Raw genomic sequence first — 23,799 nt, 5'->3', positions numbered from 1 at the left:
GGGGAGGGGGTTGTGGGCAGGTGGGATGTGTGTTGGCAGGGTTTGTGTGGGGGGGGGGAGGATGTGTGGGTGGGAGGGAGGGTGGGGGAGAGGTGTGGGGGGGGTTGTTGGCGGGGTTTGTGTGGGGGAGGGATGTGGGTGGGGAGAGGGGTGTGGGGGTGTCTGGGGGAGGGGGTTATGGGTGGGGGGTCTGGGGGGGAAGAGGTGTGGGGGGGGGGTGGCGGGGTTGGGGGGGAGGGATGTGGGTGGGGAGAGGGGTGTGGGGGTGTCTGGGGGGAGGGGTATGTGGGTGGGGGGGAGAGGGATGTCTGGAGGAGGGGTGTTTTGGGGGAGGGGTGGGATGATGTGTGGGGGGGGAGAGGGGTGTGGGCAGGGGATGTCTGGGGGGAGGGGGTGTGTGGGTGTCTGGGGGATGTGGGTGTGTGGGGGGGGGGATGTGTGTTGTGGGGAGGGTGGGTGGTGGTGTGTTGGGCGGTGTCTGGAGGAGGGGGTTGTGGGGCGGGGGGGGGGGGGGGGGGGGGGTTGGCGGGGGGGGTGTCTGTGGGAGAGGGTTGTGGGGGCAGGGGGGGGGGGTGTGATGGCGGGGGTGTGTGTGTGGGGGGGGTGTGATGGCGGGGGGGGTGTGTGTGGGGGGGGGGTGTAGACGGGGTGCGGGGAGAGGGAGGATGTGGGGGGGATGATGTATTTCTTGCTGTAGATTAACAAGTCTGTAATTGCAACAACACAAAAATGCATTAATTTACATTTCAGTAAATGTATACTCACGATACTACTGTAAACATGTCTGTAATGCAACCAGACTCAGTCCATAGTTCTTCACAGTTTATAGATGTAGTTTGTGTCGGGCAGTGTTCAAGAGCCTGATGGTTGCTGGGAACCTGGAGGTCACATTTTTTGAGTTTCTGAACAAAATAATGGGAGCGTAGTGCAATGACACAGATAACTAATAAAATAAAAATCCAGGAAATTAATACTTAAATGCTAGTGTATAAAACATCTGTCGGGCAGCAAGTGACACAGTCCATAATATCTCATCGTTGTGGTTCATGTTGTGCAGAGTTTGAGAGGCTTGTAATTGTTGGGAAGAAGCTGCTCTTAAACATGGAGGTCAGTTTCCCTGCTTCTGTTGGTTTTTCACACTGGTAGGTTTGTGGGTCTTTGATATTAGCTGCCTTCTGTAGGTAGCATCTCCTGTAGTTCCCTTTGTTGGTGAAGAGATCATCACCTGTGATGGACTGAGCAGTTTCTGCGTAACACACACGTAACACCAACATTGTCACACTGTACAAGAACACAGCGAGTGCACCAACTACAGGGACATCTCACTTCTGAGTGTTACAGGAAAGGCCTTTGCCAGAGTGATCCTACAAAGACTGCACAGACTCACTGACCTGAGGCACAATGTGGTTTCCATGGAGGTAGATCCACAATGGACATGTTCTTCTCCCTGCGTCAAATCCAAGAAAAATGTGAAGAGCAGCAAACCCCATTGTTCATCGCCTTTGTGGATGTTACAAAAGCTTTCAATTCTGTCAGCAGACACGGCCTCTACCAGCTACTGGAGAAGATTAGATATTCGCCAGGTATTCTCAACCTCTGATGATGCTGCACTCAGTTCCCCAAAAGAAGGACTTCAGGGGCTGTTGGAGAGACTTTCTCATGCTTGTACCAAAGACTGACTGGCAATCAACTTAAGATTTAGTCTGTAGTTCTTCATTGTTCATAGTTGTGGTTAGTGTTGGCCAATGTTTAAGAGCCTGATGGTAACTGGGAAGTAGCTGTTCCTGAACCAGGAGGTTGTGTTTTTTAAGCTACAGTACCTTGTTGCTGATGGTAGGACTGAAATATTGAGAGTGTGGTCAGGGTGGTGTGGGTCTTTGGCATTAGCTACCTTTAGGATGCAGCATCTCCTGTAGATCCCTTTGATGGTGGGGAGATCATTACCTGTGATGGACTGAGCAGTTTCTACCACTCTCTATTCTTCTTCATTCCTGGGGCTTTGAGTTGCTGAACCAGGCTGCAGTGCAACCGGCCAGTGTGCTCTCTCCCATACAACTGTACAAGTTCAATAGAGTATTCACCAACATGCCGAATCTCCTCAATCTTCTGAACAAGTAGAGGTGATGATGAGTCTTGTATGTGATGGCATTGATGTGCTGGACACAGGACAGATCTGCAGAGACATGGACAACCAGGAATTTGCAACACAACATTCCCCACCACTGTCCCATGAATGTAGACAAGTTTGAGGATCATCAGCTTTCCACTCTTGAGGTCATGGACCATCTGCCATGTTTCTTGTGATTGACCAGAGGACAGTATCTGATGAGACGGCCATGGACCAGGGCTGCACACAGAAGCTTTGGATCGGGACCCTTCAAGACTCCATTCTTGTCTCCATTTACCAGGTTGGATTATGAGACAGGAATTGGCCGAGATTGATGATCATCGTGGACTGGAATGACAAATGATTCTTCTTCTTCTTGCGTATGGCGTGCACAGTCTAAAGTTGTAGGACAACTTGTTCTATTTGATCTTATTTAAATGTGCACGCCGGGTTGATTGCATTCGTCGAAACAAAGCAACAAACTTGAAGGTTGCAATCTCCCACCCCGACAGATGATTGAAGATCTTGAAGACCCAATCTTGCTCAATGTTCTCTGCGACCTTCAACAGCTGGCACTGGAGAAGCTGTTGAGGAACAACTTGGTGGGATTTCTTTTGGCCCTGGATCTTTTCCAGACTGTTTGAAGGGAAAAGCATGAAACATCTGCCGACAGATGTGTGTGTTCCCTTGGTCAGTCGGGGACGGGTTTGGCAGCCAGGAAGGCTCCTGGACAGGATGACATACCTGCTGAACTCCTTTAGTATGGAAACCGTCAACTCTTGCCGTACCTGCACACTCTTCCCCTGTTCTGCTTGAGAGAGGGTGGCATCCCTCAACACACGCGTAACACCAACATCGTCACACTGCACAAGAACAAGCGAGATCACAGCGAGTGCACCAACTATCGTCGTGGACTGGAATGTCAGATGATTCTTCTTGCGTATGGCGTGCACAGTCTAAAGTTGTAGGACAACTTGTTCTATTTGATCTTTTTAAAATGTGCACGCCGGGTTGATTGCATTCGTCGAAACCACATGAAGGTTGCAATCTTCCACCCCGACAGATGATTGAAGATCTTGAAGACCCAATCTTGCTCAACGTTCTCTGCTACCTTCAACAGCTGGAGCTGGAGAAGCTGTTGAGGAACAACTTAGTGGGATTTCTTTTGGCCCTGGATCTCCTCCAGATTGTTTGAAGGGGAAAGCATGAAACATCTGCCGAGGAAGGCTCCTGGACAGGATGGCATATCTACTGACCTCCTTAAGTATGGAAACCGTCAACTCTTGCCGTACTGGCACACCCTTCCCCTGCTTTATACACGTAACACCAACGTCGTCACACTGTACAAGAACAAGCGAGATCACAGAGAGTGCACCAACTACAGGGACATCTCACTTCTGAGTGTTACAGGAAAGGCCTTTACCAGAGTGATCCTGCAAAGACTGCACAGACTCGCTGACATGAGGCACAATGCGGTTTCCATGGAGGTAGATCCACAATCAACCTGATCTTCTCCCTGCGTCAAATACAAGGAAAATGTCAACAGCAGCAAACCCCATGTTCATCGCCTTTGTGGATTATACGAAAGCTTACACCTCTGTGATCATACGTTTTGTGTGTGATTGCATTGATGTGCTGGACACAGGACCGATCTTCAGAGACATGGACAACCAGGAACTTGCAACATAACGTTCTCCACCACTGTCCCATGAATGAAGACAAGTTTGTGGATCATCGGTTTTCCACTCTTGAGGTCATCGACATCTCACTTCTGAGTGTTACAGGAAAGGCCTTTGCCAGAGTGATCCTACAAAGACTGCACAGACCATCTGCCATGTTTCCTGTGATTGACCTGGCGCTGGAGAAGCTATTGAGGAACAACTTGGTGAGACTTCTTGTCACCCTAGATATCCTCCAGACGGTGTGAATGGGGAAAGCATGAAACATCTGCCGACTGATGTGGTCGCCCGCTGTTCTCAAGTAGCTTTCCCTCTGAAGATTTGCAGGAATATGCCACTGGGGCAGATGATGAGTCAGAACTGGATGAGTTTGACAAATTTCTTAAACGCCTTGGATTCTCACGTGCAACACCAAGAGGGATTGGATCGCACGCAACAAAAGCCTGAAAATGGATGTCGGGATCCCGAATGCTGTTCGTGGAAAACCATCGGATACGAAGCCACATCGGTGGGGACCGCACCGGAATTTCTCAGTGTCCAACAAAGGCCCTTTTAAGAGCCACTTCTAGAAAGAGCTACAACCACATCCCCACCCCCGCTCTCGTCTGCATTTGGGATTTCATCGTCAACATTTCCCAGTACAACCGGAAGCGATCTGTTGCACGTGAGAATCCACGGTGTTTAAGAATTTGTCAAACTCGTCTGACTCTGACTCATCATCTGCCCCAGTGGCATTTTGCTGCAGGTCTTCAGAGGGAAAGTTCCTGAGATTGACCAGAGGACAAGATCTGAAGACAAGGCCATGGACCAGGGGTGGCCGCAGAAGCTTCATCACACCTGACCCTGCTGTGTTGCTGAGAGAACCTCCCGGTGAGCGCCTTGCTGGAGCCGACCAGGCGGTCAGCGTGGAGCTGGTCAAGACCAGACTTGGCAATCAGTGGCCACGAACAAGGACGAGCCTCGTGGCTGAAGTGACCGCCGAGAAGGAAGAGGAACAGTTGGGACCACATTGGTCACTCATCACCCCAACAGAAGAAGGACTTCAGGGGCTGATGGGCAGACTGTCTGAAGCACGCAACAATGACCGACAGACAATCATCAGAGAGAGAGTGGTGTCCCTCAACACACGTGTAACACAAACATCGTCACACTGCACAAGGACAAGGGAGATCTCAGCGAGTGCACCAACTACAGGGACATCTCACTTCTGAGTGTTACAGGAAAGGCCTTTGCCAGAGTGATCCTACAAAGACTGCACAGACTCGCTGACCTGAGGCACAATGCGGTTTCCATGGAGGTAGATCCACAATGGACATGATCTTCTCCCTGCGTCAAATCCAAGGAAAATGTCAGGAGCAGCAAACCCCATTGTTCATCGCCTTTGTGGATGTTACAAAAGCTTTTGATTCTGTCAGCAGACACGGCCTCTACCAGCTACTGGAGAAGATTAGATGTCCACCACGTCTTCTAAACCTCACTTGGTCCTTCCATGAGAACATACATCTACAGTGGAATTTGATGAAGCTACATCAGACAGTTTCCCCATGAGAAGTGGAGTGAAGCAAGACTCTGTCCCAACTCCCATGGTGTTTGGCATCTTCCGATCTGCCCTTTCGTTCTTTGCCTTCCCAACAGGCACGGAAGATGTATATCTTCAAACCAGAAGTGATGCGATGCTCTTCAATGTGGCAATGTTGAAAGCCAAGACGAAGATGAGAACTGTGCTTATAAGGGAACATAAGCTGATGATGCTGCACTCAGTTCCCCAACAGAAGAAGGACTTCAGGGACTGATGGACAGACTGTCTCATGCTCGCACCAAAGACTGCCCGGCAATCAGCGTTAAGATGACTGTTGTCATGGGTCAGGGCACTCCGCTCCCCTCTGAAATCACCATAAGCACCACTCCACTGGAAAATGTTTTAAATTCACCAACCTAGGATCTACGGTGACTGACAGCCACTCTCTGGATGAGGAAACCAATTCACGTACAGTAAACCACCTTCCTCTACAGCACCCACCTTCGGGAGACTAAGCAAGTGGACATAGAAGAACAGGAAACTCACAATGAAGACAAAGGTAACTTCTACAACGCGTGAGTGTTGAACACGTTACTGTACAGCAGTGAAGCTTGGGCAACTTACCTCCATCAAGAACGGTAAATGAATGGGAGAGGACCAAGAGAGGATCCGGCTGTGGGCAGCCTAGGACGGGCCCGCGGTGGGTGTCGGAGGTCGGTCGAGGAGTGAAGTGGAGAACAAAATGGGACCTGCGTTGGAACCAGGACAGATCTTCAGAGATATGAACGCCCAGGAACTTGAAGCAGGATCTTGGAACATAACTTTCTCCACCACTGTCCCATCAAAGAAGTCAAGTTTGTGGATCTGCGGCTTTCTCCTGAGGTCAACAAATAGCTCTGTGGTCCTGCGGACATTGAGAACAAAACGTCTGCACTGGCAGCATTCCCTCAGATTATCAATCTCTCTCCTGTACTCTGACTCATCATTATCCATCATTTGTCCAACAACGGTGGTATCGTCGGTGGAATTTAAAGACGGCATTTGGATGGTCTGACTGTGCAGTCCTGGTGATAGAGCAGGGAACTGAGCACACAGCCTTGAGCTGGTCCTGTGTTGGTTATAGAGGAGGAGGTGTTGCCCGTTTGTGCTGATTGTGGTCTGCTGATGAGGAAATTGAAGATCCAGTTGTATTGGATTGAGCAGAGGAGATGTGTGAGGCAAGTTTTGTTTTAACAGAAAAGGTCTGGAATCCACTGCATGGAAGAACAGGAAACTCACAATGAAGACCAAGGTGACTGTCTACAAAGCGTGCGTGTTGAACACGTTACTGTACAGCAGTGAAGCTTGGATGACTTACCTACATCAAGAATGGTAAATGTCAACGTTACATCCTGGGAGTTTCTCGATTGGACAAAAATAGGTGCAGGAGTAGGCCATTCGGCCATTCAATATGATCATGGCTGATCATCCAACTCAGTATCCCATCCCTGCCTTCTCTCCATACCCCCTGATCCCTTTAGCCACAAGGGCCACAACTAACTCCCTCTTAAATATAGCCAATGAACTGTGGCCTCAACTACATTCTGTGGCGGAGAATTCCACAGATTCACCACTCTCTGTGTAAAAAATGATTTTCTCATCTCGGTCTTAAAAGACTTCCCCCTTATCCTTAAACTGTGACCCCTTGTTCTGGACTTCCCCAACATCGGGAACAATCTTCCTGCATCTAAACCATCTTTGAATCTGTCCTCTGCCTGACCAACATGCCCAGCATCCTTGTGGCCCTCTAACAGAAGTGTATCAGCTGGCTTGGACATGTCCACAGGATGGACGCATCCTCAGAGATGTGGTGTACGGGGAGGTCACCAATGCACAGTGGTGGAGGTCAATACTAGAGTGGCAGTTCAGTAACTTTTCAATGTGTATGGGTACGGAGGGACATGGAACTTGTGTTGGCGTGTCAGAGTTGGTTTTTCCATTGTGTCTGGCATATTATTTTTTGCTGTATCTTAACTGGCCTGTAAATTCAACAACACACTGATAAAATGTTCAGTATTATTAATTAAATGCTACTGTAGAACACTGTCCACAGTGGAACCAAAGACGCAGTCCATAATATCTCGTAGTTGTGGTGAGTGTCTGGAATAGACTGTGGGGTGGGGTGGTGGTTGAGGCAGGCACTACTTTCAGCAACGTGGATACAAATATGGATACACAGGGAATAGAGGAATATTGAATTTGTGCAGTTGGTCTGGGCATTATGTTTAGCACAAACATTGTGGGCCGAAGGACCTGCCCTTTTACTGTTCTGTTCTAATTATTTAATTGTCATATGTACAGGCAACAGGCAATTTAAATTATTTTCTTGTAGATTAACAAGCCTGTAATTGCAACAACATAAAAATGCATTAATCAAAATGTCAGTAAATTAAGCGTCTTGATACCAATGTAAAAACTGTCTGTAATGCAACTCAAGACTCAGTCTGTAGTTCTTCTTCATTGTTCATAGTTGTGGTTAGTGTTGGGCAATGTTTAAGAGCCTGATGGTAGCTGGGAAGAAGCTGTTCCTGAACCAGGAGGTTGTGTTTTTTAAGCTACAGTACCTTGTTGCTGATGGTAGGTGAAATATTGAGAGTGTGGTCAGGGTGGTGTGGGTCTTTGACATTAGCTACCTTTAGGATGCAGCATCTCCTGTAGATCCCTTTGATGGTGGGGAGATCACGGCCCGACCGCCAGCTACAGGAGCCAAGATCGCCCCGTCAACAGACATCTCGGGGCCCCTGACCGCGGGAGAGCAAAGAAGGGAAGATATTGAACTTTTTCCAGGGTGATCATCAGCCTCTGATTGACCAAAGGACAAGATCTGAAGAGATGGCCATGGACCGAGGGAAACATGTAGAAGCTTCATCGCTCCTGACTCTTCTGTGTTCCTGAGGAGGATGTGGTGCTACTAGGAATAGGCTGAGCTGCTTCTCCGCTGAACTGCCTTCCTGTACCTGGTATGGGACATTGCTCGGGACTTCAGGTAAGACCTTTACTTGGGTATCCTTCCTCTGCAATTCCCCACGAGATAGACCTTACAAACAGTCGTAGAACATTCACTGCAGCATATTCATGGCTCCCCGATCTCTCACTGTCTGAAGCAGCTCCTGTGCCACCAACAATGTAGACAGCTGTCGGTCTTCAAACTGCTCTGCCAGTGCCACTTGTCATAAGTTCATTGGTCATAGGACCAAAATTAGGCCATTCAGCCCATCGAGATTAGATTAGATTAGATTCCTTTATTTGTCATTCAGACCTTTCGGTCTGAACGAAATTTCGTTGCCTGCAGTCATACATATGATAGTAAACAACAAAACACACAATAAACACAAATTAACATCCACCACAGTGAGTTCACCAGGCACCTCCTCACTGTGATGGAGGCAAAAGTCTTAAAGTTACTGTTTCTTCCCTCTTTATTCTCCCTCTGCGCTGAGGCGATCCAGGCCTCCGATGTTGTTACCCCACCGGGCGATGGTGATTCAGTCCCGCGGCCCAGGGTGGTCGAAGCTGCCGAGATGTCGCCCTCCAGTCCAGCGGACGCAGCTGTTGCCACGGGAGCTCCATAAAAACAGGGCACCAGCCTGTGACCTGCGAGCTCCCAACGATGTCGTCCACTGGCCTGCAGCCGTGCCCCGGATTCAGGTCGCCGCCGGAACGCCACCTCAGCCACCGGAACACCGCCTCAAGCACCGGAACACCGCCTCAACCACTGGAACGCCTCCTCAACCACCGGAACGCCCACCTCAGCCACCGGAACGCCACCTCAACCACCGGAACGCCGCCTCAACCACCGGAACACCACCTCAACCACCGGAACACCACCTCAACCACCGGAACGCCACCTCAACCACCGGAACACCACCTCAACCACCGGAACGCCACCTCAACCACCGGAACGCCGCCTCTGCCACCGGAACACCTCCTCAACCACCGGAACGCCACCTCAACCACCGGAACCACCGGTAACGCCGCCTCAGACACCGCCTCAACCACCGGAACGCCGCCTCAACCACCGGAACGCCGCCACCATCGCCACCTCAGTACCGGAACACCACCTCAACCACCGTACACCCCCTCAGCCTCAACCACCGGACAACACGCCCCCTCAACCACAACGCCCCCTCAGACAACGGAATGCACCGAACACACAGCTCCAAATTCGGCCAGCCTCGCGTTGGTAAGTCCTGGCTGGCTCTGCCTCCGGAGCCTCGAGGTCGGTCGCAGTTGGAGGCCGCCAGCTCCCCATTAGGCCTCAGCGCAGACGGAGGCAGAGGAGGGGGGGGATAGGACAGAAAGAGTTGCATTCCCCCGAAGGAAGACAGAAAACCATGTTTCACCCCCCCCCCCCACCCACACATAACACAACCTAATAAACCAAAATTTGACTAAAACAAGACAAAAAAACAACAAAAAAAAGTAAAAACAGACGGACTGCAGGCGAGCCGCAGCCATTCAACAGCGCCGCTACTCCACCATTCAACCATGGCTGATCTATTTTTCCCTCTCAACCCCATTCTCCTGCCTTCTCCCCGTAACTTTTGACACCCTTACTAATCAAGAACCTGCCAATCTCCGCTTTAAAAATTCCCAATGACTTGGCCTCCGCTGCCGTCTGTGGCACATAATTCCACAGATTCACTGCCCTCTCCCTAAAGAAATTCATGTTACATGAGCAGAATAAGGCCATTCAGCCCATCAAGTCTACTCTGCCATTCAATCAGGGCTGATCTATCGTTCCCTCTCAACCCCATTCTCCTGCCTTCGCCTTATAACCCGAACTAATAAAAAATCTGTCAATCTCTGCCTTAAAAATATCCATTAACTTGGCCTCCATCTCCGTCTGTGGCAATGAATTGCACAGATTCACCACCTTCTGACTAAAGAAATTTCTTCTCATCTTTCTAAAGGTACGTCTTTTTATTCTGAGGCTATGGCTTCTGGTCCAAGTCTCTCCGACTGGTGGAAACATCCTCTCCACATCCACTTTTACTATTCGGTAAGTTTCAATGAGTTCCCCCTCATCCTTCTAAACTCCAGTAAGTACAGGCCCAGTGCCGTCAAACGCTCATCATATCTTAACCCAATCATTCCTGATATCTTTCTCGTAAATGTTCTCTGGACCAACACATCCTTCCTGAGATTTGGTGCCCAAAACTGCTCATAATATTCCAAATGTGATCTGACCACTGCCCTAGGATTGCCTCAGCATTACATCCCCGTATTTGTATTCTAGCACTCTCAAAATAAGTGCCGGCTTTGCATTCGCCTTCCTTACCACCGATTCAACTTGCAAATTAACTTTTTAGGAATCCTGCAGCAGCACTCCCGAGTCCCTTTGCACCTCCAAATTCTGAATTCTCTCCCCATTGAGAAAATAGTCTACGCCTTTATTCCTACTACCAAAATGCATGACTCCACATTTTGCTATGCTGTATTCCATCTGCCACTTCTCAGCCCACTCTCTCAACATTTAGTTACCTTCTGTTGTTTTTTAAAAGCTTCCCAATTCTCCAGCTACCCCACTAACCTTTGCAATGTTATATGCCTTCTCTTTAATTTTATTCCTCCTTGTCTCCTTTCTAAAGGTAATCCTTTAATTCTGAAGCTGTGCCCTCTTGTCCTAGACTCTGTCCCACTAGTGGAAACATCCTCTCACATCCACCCTATCCAGCCTTTTACTATTCAGTGAGCCCCCCCCTCATCCTTCTAAACTCCAGCGAGTACAGGTCCAGAGCGGTCAAACATTCATCATATGTTAATCCAATCATTCTCATAAACCTCCTCTGCACCCTCTCTAATACCAGCATATCCCTCTTCAGATATGGGTCCCAAAACGGCTCACAATATTCCACATGCTGTCTGACCAGTGTAGTAAAGCCTCAGCATTACATCTCTTTTTATATATTTTAGAGTTACTCCAGCTTTTTGAGTTTATATTCCAGTTGTCTTGAAATGAATGCTAACATTGCATTTGCCTTGTTATTTATATGTGCAGGGTCGCTCAGCATTTGGAGAAACAATGGGCCTTTGGGATCTTCAGCGTTGCCCTGCCCTTCAAGTCCACGGCTGAAGATCTACCTCCAACATTTTGCTGCACAGGGCCAGAGGGAAAAATCGGGCAGAAGCCCATTGAAGACTCGTCACTACGGACTGTAACCTGTTCCAATGAGAGAGATCAGATGTCACCAGAAACCCACTGTAACCACTCTGGAAACTGCTCTTCCAGGGTGCAGGACGTTACTCAGTACGTACCCTTCCAAAGGTTGTCTATGTAGACAGCAGGACTTAACCAGTTGGGGTCATGAGGACCAGTGGGTCTATTGTCCAACCAAGGAGTTGTTCTGAAGTCCCGACCTCCCTTTCTTTTGTAGCAGGTGACTCAAATCCCACCCACCCTTTCAAAGGTCATTGTAAAAGCAACCAATAAAGAGCCGAGATCTTGTATATTGGTCTGTTTTTATGTTGTTTCTCTGGAATCTGTGACCCTCAATGCATCTCACCAAAGCTAAGAAATCTGGTTATGGTGTAAATGGGGCGCAGGCATTGAATCCTGCCGAGGTGAAACAAGAATTTGGTTTTCTTTGGGAGGGGAGTGGGGGGGAGAGATGGATTACAGTAAACCCTTACTGTAGTGAACCACACTGGGCGGTTTGAATCTGAGGATAGATACTTGGTCCGGGACGTTTCAGAGTGGCTGTAGGACAGCCTCAAGGGGGGGGGCGGGGAGCAGCCAGAAGTCATCGTGCATGTTGGCGCAAATGACATCGGTAGGAAAAGGAAGGAGGCCCTCAATATGAGTATAGGGAGTTTGGTAAATATCTTACAAACAGGAACAACCTCCAGTGTAGTGATCTCAGGATTGCTTTCAGTGCCATGTGTTCATGAGGGTAAGACCAGAAAGATAGGGGAGATGAACGTGTGGCTGAGGAATTGGTGCAGGGGGCAGGGATTTAGGTTTCTGGACCATTGGGATCTCTTCTGGGGAGGAGGCTTCCAGTACAAGAGGGACGGGTTGCACCTTAACTAAACGGGAACCTATATCCTGACAGGCAGGTTCGCTAATGCAGCTGGTGGGATCTTATACAGGACAGAGAGGCAAGTGAGAGGTTAGAATTCGGTATGGTGATGAGAGAACGTATAAAGGACAGAATAGGCAGGAGAAAGGCAGGGAGCGAGGAAGGAATGGGGATTTAAATTAAACATTTTAATTCAAGAGGCTTGCCTGACTGGTCGGCAGATGAGGTTAGGGCGTGGATAGGTATGTGTGACTGCATTGTGGCCATTACAGAAACCTGGATAAGATAAGGACAGGACTGGCAGCTGTATGTTCCAGGGTAAATGCTAAAGTCATATTTGTTTTCCACCTTGATACATTTCAAAATCACTAAAGGAGCTGAGAAAAAAAGAGGAATTAATGTAGGTTGAATGTTAGAACAAAATGAATATTTTTAAACTCTTCTCGGTTGGTAAAATAATTAATTAAAGGATCTTTGCCTCAAGGCAATGTTCTAGTTTTCAGATTTCAAACTCCATTTCATTGATACCTGGAGCAGCTGCCTCCATCAGCCGTGCATGGTACGGATTTGCATCCATCAATGTTCAGTGTGGGACTCTGGGGAGCATCATCAATCATAAATATACATTATTAAATATCATGTCTCTGCAGTCACATTGATCTAAATAGAAGTCGTTCTGTGGAACAGAAATTTTTGCACAAATTTATTTGACAATTCATGAAAGCCTGCTGAGTTTATCGCGGCAAAACACAAATGTGCTGGTGGACCTCAGCAGGTCAGGCAGCATCGATGGTGGGAATGGACAGGCAGTTTTTCGGGATGGGACCCTTCACAACGCTGCTACATTTATCATTGGATCAGATGAGAGGAGGTACTGCCATTTTTAAAGCACATTGAAGTGGATAAATCCACAGGGCTTAACCAAGTCGTGGTGGTACGATGGTACAGCAGTAAAGTGGCTGCCTTGCAGTGCCAGAGACCCAGGTTCGATCCTGACTACAGGTATTGTCTTACCAAGTTTGTACGTTCTCCCCATGACCTGTGCGGATTTTCTCTGAGATATTCGGTTTCCTCCCACACTCCAAAGAGGTACAGCATTGTAGGTTAATTGGCTTGGTAAAATTGTAAATTGTCCCAAGTGTGTGTAGTATTGTATTAATGTGCGGGGATCGCTGGTCAGAGCGGACTCGGTGGGCCTTTTTCCGTACTGTATCTCAATCGATCAATCAAGGTCAGAATGTGAGAGTCAGTAGCCACAACAGGCCAGAAGGCACCATATATCAGCTACATGGAGTTAACATAGAAACCACTAGGTATATTTGAAAAGAGATAATTGGAGTTAGGTAATTACAATTTCTATTCACTGGTTTCTTTGTTGTCGCATGGACAGAGATAGTGTTGGATGGTTTTATGCAAATTAAAATTATAGGTTATATTATAGACTGTAGTCACTTAAACATTGGCAAATGGAAAACAGCTGTACTAAAAAATCATTGAGTTCTGGCCGAGCTGAAATGTTTTTTTTTTAAATTAGCAAAATATTTCACAAATGGGCCAAACACCAGGTTGTTATAACATTACACAAGACACTGTGGGGCTGCAGTAAAAATAAATCTCTACCAAGGGGTTTGAATAGTGCTTTTATAAATGAAACATGAATTTCCCAGCTTGGCTGTTATTATCAGCTTCACTGTTATCAACCTTTCTCTATTCAACAGGTCCTTGTTGTTATTTGAACTCATCTAAGTGCCTGGAATTTCAATGAGGTAAATAATGTCCTATTCCTCCCTTTTTAATTCGAGGCCACACATTCGCTCAGAAAATGTAATTTTGTTTTCCGGCTGTAGATATTCAACAAAATCATGAGACTTTGATCAAAAAGCTCAGGTCAACTTGCCCATCTGAAGAGGACTTGAGATGTTGAGTAATGCATGGTTACAGTGTTCCTCGATCTGCAGGCTGTGAGCAATTCTCGCAAAATACTTCCATCTTCAAGTACCAAGCCTTCTAGCCCATTAAAACTTTAACATTCATGGTCTGTAAAAGGCGTTGTCCACAACTGGAAGAGTAAAGTAATAAATGTTAGATCAGATGCAAATCTTGCGTACCAGTATCTTGTCTCTGAATCCATGTGGCATCATCGAGAATACAGTGGTATATATATGGCAGACAAACTGCTACTGTAAATATTTATCTCGTGTCAAAGTCAGAGAAACAGGTCTTTGAGCCCAACAAACCCATTCCATCATGCCCAGTTAACACTAATCCCTTTTTATTCTGCCCACATTCTCATAAACTCCATCTCAAGAGGGGTCCCGACCCGGAACGTCACCTGTTCCTTTTTTCCAGAGATGCTGCCCGACCTGCTGAATTACTTCAGCTTTTTGTGTCTTATCTTTCCATAAACTCACCTAGATTCAACCATTTACTTACACAGTGGTGTCAGTGACCAATAAACTGAAAACTTGAGCATTTTCATAGAATGTAGGAGGAAACAGGAGCACCTGAAGGAAATTATAGCATCCCAGGGTGAATATGCATATTCCACGCAGAGCCAGGGGTGAGAATCGAACCTGGGTCTCTGGAGCTGAGAGGCAGCAGCTCTGATGGTGATGCCACTGTGCTGTGCACTGAGTAATAAGGATTGAAAGCTTAAATTAAATCTAATAAAATCGCAGACACTGCTGTCTTGATTTGTGTCCCAGAGGTTTTATTGTATAGTCACCGTCAGTAAATGAGGAAGTAGGTAAACACTAGATGACTGATCTAATAAAAGATTTTAGATGGCAAGTATTTTAATTGTTAGTTAGGACTGCAGGGTTTTCATCAATTTCCTCTTGTCTCCTTCCTGTTACTGTCACAGAAAGAGGCCCTTCAGCCACGCCTGTGTTGAACATAAGACCAACTTATCTGCCTGCATATAATCAATACCCCTCAATTCCTTGCATATCCAAATGTCTCTTAAATACTACTATTGTATCTGCCTCTACCACCACCATGTTCCAGGCATCCATCAACCTCTGTAAAAAACCTTGCCTCCAGTCCCTTAAAGCTATGCCCTCTAAAATTTGACATTTCCATCCTGGAAAAAGGGTTATTTTTACACTATTATGCCTCTCATAATTTTATATAATTCTATCATGTCTCCCTGCATCCTTTGACATTCCAGAGAAAATAATTCAAGTCTGTCTACATCTCCTTGGAGTCAATACACCCTAATCCAGGCATCATTCTCATATAATCACATTAGCACTTGTTGAATATCTTTCACCTGCAATCCTGGACAGTGAATGCAGGCAGGTCATTTAATACTCCTGTTATTGTAAGATAACTCCTTCCTTATCCTGCCCACTGGGGTGGCGGAGTTGCTGCCTCACAGCACCAGAGATCCAGGTTCATTCCTAACTACAGGTGCTGTCTGTGCAGTTTGTAAGTTCTCCCTGTGACCGCATGTGTTTTCTCCAGGTGCTCCGGTTCCTCCCACACTCCAATGATTTACAGGTTTGTAGGTTAATTAGCTTCTGTAAAATTGTTTGTGGTTTGTAGATCGTGTTAGTGTATGTGGTGATCGCTGGTCGGATTGGACTGGGTGGACCAAAGGACCTGTTTTCACGCTGTATCTCTAAAGTCTAAAGTAGTCTTATCCCTAGTTTAGTTTATTGTCACGTGTACCAAGGTACCATGAAAAGCTTTGTGAACAGTGAAAAGTTAACCGCTACTTTTTGCTTATTATAAGTTAATGAGTCGTAGGAGCAGAATTAAGCCATTCAGCCCATCGAGTCTACTTTGACATTTACCTGTGGCTGTTCTATTTTCGTCCCTCAACCCCATTCTCTTGTCTTCTCCCTGTAACTTACAGTGTCTAATTGCCTGTGATATGGAAGGGTTAGATGTGAAAACGACAGATCAAAGCAGATGGTAAGGAAATGTAGAATGGTTCATGGTTGGCTATGGGGAAGGTGGTAAAGAATCAGTAAAATTAATCAGGAAGACAGTACAACTAGACAGATAACTCTGGTGGGGAGGGACAGAGAGAGAGGGAAAGCAATAGTTATTTGAGAAAGAAATTGAAATGTTTAGGCAGAGATTGATAGATCGTTGATTAGTGCGGGTGTCAGGGGTTATGGGGAGAAGGGGGGTTACTGCATTTCGTTGTCTCTGTATTGTACACTGACAATGACAATTAAAGTTGAATCTGAATCAGAATCAGGAGGGAGAGATAGACCTCTTCTTGATCAAGACCAGCCTTGATTGAGTGACGGAATAGACTTTTTTCACACAGAGAGTGGTGAATCTCTGGAACTCTCTGCCACAGAGGGTAGTTGAGGCCAGTTCATTGGCTATATTTAAGAGGGAGTTAGATGTGGCCCTTGTGGCTAAAGGGGATCAGGGGGTATGGAGAGAAGGCAGGTACGGGATACTGAGTTGGATGATCAGCCATGATCATATTGAATGGCGGTGCAGGCTCGAAGGGCCGAATGGCCTACTCCTGCACCTATTTTCTATGTTTCTATGATGGGCCGAATGGCCTAATTTTGCTCCTATGATTAAAACAAATATCCCTGCACTGCCCGGCCCGGCCCGGCCTCCCGTAGCCGCTGCTCCAGCCCCCAGTCTGCAGCCTCCCGCTACCGGCGATGACGATGATGCCCCCCTACCCCGAGCCCAGGGCCCGCCCTGCCTCCACCGCCTGCCTGGGCCGCACTGGGCCGCACTGGGCCTGTCGCCTGGGCAACACCGGGGGGCGGGACATCGGTCGCCATGGCAACTGCCCGGCCCGAGCGGCCAATCCCGTGGCGTCGGCGGCGCTGAGTGACGGGGGCCAGGGCCAATGGCAGCACGCGGGGACGGGCGGGCTGGTGGCCCGGAGACAAGATGGGGGGCGTGAGGCTGGAGATCGCGCGGGTAGGAGAGAGGGGGGAAGATGGATGGGTGGGGTAACGCGGGGCGACGGGGAACAAGGCCTGAGGCCTGAGGGGAAGGTGCAGGAGGGCCGCTCACGCTAGGCCAGAGGTGGCTCACAGTGGGTCATGGGGTCACACACTGGGCCAGAGGGGTCACTCACAGTGGACCAGAGGATGTTGACACTGGGCCAGAGGGGTCACTCACAGGGGACCAGAGGATGTTGACACTGGGCCAGAGGGGGCACTCACAGTGGGCCAGAGGATGTTGACACTGGGCCAGAGGTGGGATGGTGCAAGGGGTCGCTCACGCTAGGCCAGAGGTGGTTCACAGTGGGTCAGAGGGTGGGCCAGAGGGGTCACTCACAGTGGACCAGAGGATGTTGACACTGGGCCAGAGGGGTCACTCACAGTGGGCCAGAGGATGTTGACACTGGGCCAGAGGGGTCAATCACAGTGGGTCAAGGTCACACACTGGGCCAGAGTGGTCACTCACAGCGGGCCAGAGGATGTTGACACTGGGCCAGAGGTGGAATGGTGCAGGGGGGCTGAGTTTGGCACTGCGAGGAGATGGCTCATGCTGGGTTTAGTAGGCATGCACACTAGGCCAGAGGTGGCTACAGGCCAATGATTAAGGCACTGCAGGGACTGAGTTTGGAAGGAAGAGTTAACAGGAACACAAGGAATGCAGATGTGGAATCAACACATATGTTCTGTAGGAAGTCGGACACAAAAAATTGGAGTAACTCAGTGGGACAAGCAGCATCCCTGGATAGAAGGAATGGGTAACATTCCAGGACGCGACCCTTCAGACTTGGAAGTCAACTGGTCAGGCAGCATCTCTGAAGGGAGATGCTGATTTAAAATAAGGGCCAGTTATTTAAAACTGAGGTGCATAAAAATGTCTTATTCCAGAAGGCAAAAAAATCCCTGCCCCTGAGATGTGTTTAAAAGGTTTTTTGATATGCAGGGTTATGGATTATGTGCAGGCAGACTAGATATGTAGATATAATCTCCACCTGTGTGAGATCTTATTGAAATCTTTCTGACATTCCAAATACATGAAATCTTCAGGTCATTCCGTAACTGCTCCAGCAGATACATCTTCAAAGAACTTCCAGTTGATTAGCTAAACATGACTTACCATTCATAATTTGATGTTGACTCTTGTCAAACACATTGTTAATTTCTTAAGTATTTTACTGTCGCATCCTTTATTATACATCCCAATGCTTCCCTGCTATGATATCAGGCTAACAAATTAGTAGTTCCCAATTTCTCTTCCTCCTTTACTAGTCGTCAATCTGCAGGGACCATTTCAGGGCCTATAGAAGCGTAGAGAATGGAGAGAGGGGTGGAACAGCATGGGCATTTCTAGCATTTTCTATTTTATTTCAGGTTTCCAGCATCTGCATTTTTTTAAATGTCTAGGAAGTTAACACCATTGTTCTCCCACTATCCATCCCTCATCAACAAGACAAACATTATTTGTCTGTGGAACTCGTGGAAGCTCTGCAGGAATTTTCTACAGTACTGTACTTCCTATATTTCAATAATGTTGCATTGCAGAAGTACTTGATTAACTGTAAAGCATTTGAGAAATGCTGAGGTTATGAAAGGACTAGAATGAACCAAAGTAAAGAGAATGTTTCCATATAATGGAGCGTTCATAAATAAACGGTGATCACTGTTAATCGGACAACATTTGGCAAGTGATTGGTGCAGAGGTTGGGATCATTGTACAAACTACAACTCCTCCCCCTTCTGTGGTGGAGTTGACTGACTCCCCTTCCCCTCCCCAATCCTGGACTTTCCACATCACTTTAATTTCATGTATCTTGTGTTTTGTGACTGTTGGCAGATCAATTTCCCTCCTGGGATAAATAAAGTTCTATCATATCTGATTAGTGCAGAGGCAGGCAAGTGAAGGGGCATACAAAAATATTTTTCCGAGTCTGGGTAAGGATGTGCTCGTACAGTTGGAGGGCAGGGGGGATCACAGAGAGGGGGCAGTTAGAGAGGAGGTTGTGTAACTCTCCGGAGAGAGGAGGAGAACTTCTTCAAAGTAGGCATACCTTGAGGAAATATCGCAGTGGAGTAGACAAACTGTTCTTGAACACGAGTGCAGGGGCATGATGGGCAGATGGGACCAGGTAGAGGATTGGGGTGGAAAATGGGCAAAGTAACAGGGTGAAGAAACCTGGCTGGACAGTTGAGTGTGTGGGAGAAGCTTCTGTTCCACCCTCTCTTCCTGGCAATCTTTCCTCTTCCAGTCCTGCTGCAGGATCTCCACAGATCTATTTTATTTCCAATTCCTTGCGTCTGCCAAGTTTTATGTTGTACGTAGAGTTTTATTGAAATGTTTTCTCATAACTTTTCTTCTAAAATCTTTTTATTCCATTGCTTCAATTTTATTTTGTCAACTGTGCCTTTTTTCTCATCCTTTATTCCGATCATTTCTTACAATTACATTTTTCATTTACTTTCTGTAGTTCATTGATCATTATGTCCTGTGTTTTCATGTCGTCTCTGCTGGAGATAGCAGTCATGTTGAGACTCATTTACAAGGGAGAAGTAAAAAACTGCGGAAATATTTGAGCAGTTATTTAGAACTCATTCCATTCAGCGAGACCTTTGCACATCCTTCATTACCTGTGCTGTGAAGAACTCTGTTCCATGTCGTAGGTGGTTTGATTTCTTAACAGAGTGCAGAAGTATTTCTCGTTATAAAACAAATTTCTATGATCGCAGAGAGAATTGCTTACTCATAATTGCAATGTGATGGTCCAACTCAGCATGGGGTTTAGCTTTGAAGTTCAAATTCATAACAATTTATGTAAACAAATAACCATTTTTGCACCTGACTCACAAGGATGAGGAAGTGATGAGATCAGTATAGAACTGTTGTGTTCTGTCCCACGATGTTTGTGCCAAATATGTTAAATTAAACTAATCTCTCCTGTCTGCACATGATCCATATCCCTCCATTCTCTGCATATCCAGGTGCGTATCTAATGGCCTCTCAAACACCACCATCTTTTCTGCTTTACCACCACCCCTGGCTGTGTAACAGGCCCCCACTACTGTGTAAACAAAAAAGCTTGCCCCACACATCTCTTTTAAACTTTTATCCTCTCATCTTAAAGCTGTGACCTCTAATATTTGACATTTCTGCCCTGGGTAAAACATTCTGTTTGCTCGATGTGTCTGGTAATTTTATATTCATGCATCAGGCCTCCCCGCAGCCTCCAGTAAAAACAATCCAATCCAACCTTACCTTGTAGCCAAGATCCTTTCATCCAAGCCTCTCTTGCACCCCGTGCAAAGTCAATGGATGTAGCTTATCTATCAATATGTGGTCATTAGAAGTTGTTAAAGCGAAGGTAGGTGGATTTTTGAAGGAAAGTCCCATCTGGAAACGTCTTCTGGCTATTCCCTCCACAGATGCTGCCTGACCCACAGTTCCTCCAGCGTCTTGTGTTTTGCACAAGATTGCAACATCTGCAGTCTATTGCGTGTCTAATTGTTTTAAAGTTTGGGGAATTGAGGGCTATGAGTTAAATGCAGAGATTCAGCCCTGGAGTAAATCAGCCATGGAATGACAAAGCAGACTTGATGGGGCAGATGTTATGTTCTTGTCTTATGTAAGTTTGCATTTGATTTCTGAAACACCACAATGCAACTTGTGGATAGCAACCTATTATTTTTGCACAGAAGTCAGTGGGTCTTTTGGCGACAACACTCAAAATATTTAATTCAGAGTGTGTAACAGGGCGGCCAGGATGGCTCAGCGTTAGAGTTGCTGCCTTACAGCGAATGCAGAACTGGTGACCCAGGTTCGACCCCGATTAAGGGTGCTGTCTGTACGGAGTTTGTACGTTCTCCCCGTGACCTGCGTGGGTTTCCTCCCACACTCCAAAGACGTATAGGTTTATAGGTTAATTGGCTTGGTAAATGTAAAAATTGTCCCTAGTGGGTGTAGTGTTAATGTGCGGGTTAGCTGGTCGGTGCGGATCCGGTGGGCCGAAGGGTCTGTTTCCGCGCTGTATCTCTAAACTAAACTAAACTAAATCTGATTGTGCTTTTCTTTATTTCAGATGTTCATTTACCTGTCATTTCCTGTGACAGTGTTTTGGATATCAAATCAAGCAGAGTACTTTGAAGAATACGTCGTCAAAAGAAAGGTCAGTGTTATGAGATGCATTTTGCAGTTGTTCACCAGATAAAATTGAAATTAATACAAGAACTGGAATTTGAGAGAACCTGCTGAGATATTCCAACATGCCTGCAGATAGTTTTTTTTATTAACATTACCCTCTTGTTAGATTAAAGCTTGAATGCATAAGAATCTGTATTCCTCCTGTCAGATTTGGAGCTCTACTGATGGCAAATGACTCCTGGGAATTTGAACGTGAAGCACTGTGAAATGGTAGAATGTATGTTAACAATGTGGATTGTATATTCTGCTCATAGGAGCACTCGTGTCCTTTGCTGGAACTTCAAACAGTTTTTAAAAATCCCATTCTATTATGGCATCCGTGTTCTTCAAGCACCATTTCCAATTTGTATTTTTTCAGAGAGAAATCTATCCGCCAGAAGAGAAGATGCACGTAAGTACCTGAGCTCCTGATGCCATATATAACATAATTGTTGTCAATGCAAGTAATCGGTTATAGATAAACAATGAGCAGATTTCACCACTTTTATCAAAGTACATTTGTCATTCACATCAAGGATTGAACTCCCTGCTTATTCCTGGCATTTGGGATGAGAGTCTCACACAGCTGCAGTTCCTTGTGAATAATATGGCTGCTTGGCATTAACCTTCAATAATTGCAAAACTGATGCTTTTACTTCATGAAGTGACCACAGATTTTTTTTAAATATATGTGACCACATTTATCTGTTGTTTAGTTTTATTTAGAATTTGCCAAGATGGTCATTGACTGCCAACATTAAGCTTGAGAGAGTTTTAGAGAAAACCTACGAGGATGATACCGGGACAGGAGGGCCTGAAGTATAGGGTGAGGTTGGGCAGGCTAGGACTAGTGACTGCACAGGGTAAGGGAATCAAGAACCAGAGGATGTAGGTTTAAGGTGAGAGGGGAAAGATTTAGTTGTTATCAGGCAACTGAACCATCCTACCACAACCAGAGAGCAGTCCTGAAATACTGTCTACATCTTTGGTGACCCTCGGACTCTCCTTGATCGAACTTTGCTGGCTTCACCTTGCACTAAACGTTATTTCCTTATCATGTATCTATACACTGTAAATACCTCGATTGTAATCATGTATTGTCTTTCTGCTGACTGGATAGCACGCAAAAAAAGCTTTTCACCGTATCTCGGTATAAGTGACAACAAACTAAATTTAACTAAGATGTACTTGAGGGCCAACCTTTTCACTCGGTTATTAGTTGTGAAAGTATCTAACTTGCATTTGATACACCCTCATCCGCAGGAGCTGGTGAGCGCGTGTTATATATCCTCACTTACACATATCTTTCAAGTGAGTTCAGCCCCTGAGCTGTTTCTAATATTGCTCGTTTCTGATCACAGCGCAAAGAACTGGAAGACTTCAAGGAACGGATGAGAGTGAAGCGGGAACAGAAACTCCTGCATCAAGCAGATACACAGAAAGTTTCAGAACAGTAATACAGAATCAGAAGTTGCCAGTACTTACGGGCAAAACTTCAATTGATGCAGCCTGTTGGAATTTTGCAAAATTATTATTTCTTTCTTCTGGAGAGCTTTATCAGCATATCTTACCATTACCTTACCATTCCTGTCATGACCTGATGAACTTTTATTTAAAAAAATAAAATTATTGAGTATAATTATATTGCGGGCAACAACTGTTTTACAGACTTTGACTTGTACATTTTCCAGGCTGCTCACTATTCATGGTTGCTTTTTTAATTTTGGAATTAATTTGGTTATCTGAGCAGGGATAATACATGAGGTCACATAGAAACATAGAAAATAGGTGCAGGAGTAGGTCATTCGGCCCTTCGAGCCTGCACCGCCATTCAATATGATCATGGCTGATCATCCAACTCGGTATCCTGTACCTGCCTTCTCTCCATACACCCTGATCCCTTTAGCCACAAGGGCCACATCTAACTCCCTCTTAAATATAGCCAATGAACTGGCCTCAACTACCTTTCTGTGGCAGAGAATTCCACGGCTGCACTTTGCTGGGCTTTAAACTGAGTCAACCTAGTTTTGACTCCTGTATTGTTCTGAATTTAACTAAAAGATGTAGGTGTTGATTCATTTAAAGCTTAAAGTTGTCTGTATTTTGCTAATGCCAATGCAAAGGCATATGTTCCACCTGCTTTGTCTTAGGGCTTGCCAGTGAGAAGTCTGAAGAAGGGTCTTGACCTGAAATGTCCTCCGTTCCTTCTCTCCAGAAATAAGGCCTGTCCTGCTGAGTTACTCCAGCATTTTTATGCTTATCCCTGCAAGTGAGAGTTGTGCCAAAGCCAAAATGATTACAAAATAGTTACAGTTTCTAAACACAGGCTCCTTT

General features: G+C 46.4%; 1 protein-coding gene and 2 long non-coding RNA genes across 3 annotated transcripts; 2 read left to right on the top strand and 1 right to left on the bottom strand.

Moving 5' to 3' along the window:
- Positions 1 to 7,506: 7,506 nt before the first annotated feature.
- Positions 7,507 to 11,790, top strand: LOC129714385 (uncharacterized). The gene is made up of 2 exons (XR_008726345.1): positions 7,507 to 8,330; positions 11,346 to 11,790. It is a non-coding gene; the product is annotated as an uncharacterized LOC129714385 (long non-coding RNA).
- A 2,199-nt stretch (positions 11,791 to 13,989) lies between these two features.
- On the bottom strand, positions 13,990 to 16,965 carry LOC129714386 (uncharacterized). The gene is made up of 2 exons (XR_008726346.1): positions 16,592 to 16,965; positions 13,990 to 14,425 (listed from the first exon to the last, which is right to left on the bottom strand). It is a non-coding gene; the product is annotated as an uncharacterized LOC129714386 (long non-coding RNA).
- Positions 16,966 to 17,192: 227 nt separating this feature from the next.
- On the top strand, positions 17,193 to 23,104 carry LOC129714384 (protein PET100 homolog, mitochondrial). The gene is made up of 4 exons (XM_055663951.1): positions 17,193 to 17,271; positions 21,365 to 21,451; positions 21,845 to 21,877; positions 22,827 to 23,104. Exons 1-4 carry the CDS (start codon positions 17,242 to 17,244, stop codon positions 22,920 to 22,922), a joined length of 246 nt encoding a protein of 81 aa, XP_055519926.1. The 5' UTR covers positions 17,193 to 17,241; the 3' UTR covers positions 22,923 to 23,104.
- The last annotated feature ends 695 nt before the right edge of the window (positions 23,105 to 23,799 follow it).

The sequence above is a fragment of the Leucoraja erinacea genome, chromosome 39, assembly GCF_028641065.1.
Source record: "Leucoraja erinacea ecotype New England chromosome 39, Leri_hhj_1, whole genome shotgun sequence".
Classification (NCBI taxonomy): Eukaryota; Metazoa; Chordata; class Chondrichthyes; order Rajiformes; family Rajidae; genus Leucoraja; species Leucoraja erinaceus.
Note: the sequence above shows the minus strand (reverse complement) of the source record. Positions and strands in the feature narration are given on the sequence as shown.

Excerpts from the sequence above, each read along its gene's own strand:
- LOC129714384 (XM_055663951.1), top strand. The coding sequence starts at position 17,242 with ATGGGGGGCGTGAGGCTGGAGATCGCGCGG. Across the intron at positions 17,272-21,364 it reads TGAGGCTGGAGATCGCGCGG|ATGTTCATTTACCTGTCATT; the intron begins GTAGGAGAGAGG and ends TCTTTATTTCAG. Across the intron at positions 21,452-21,844 it reads AATACGTCGTCAAAAGAAAG|AGAGAAATCTATCCGCCAGA; the intron begins GTCAGTGTTATG and ends GTATTTTTTCAG.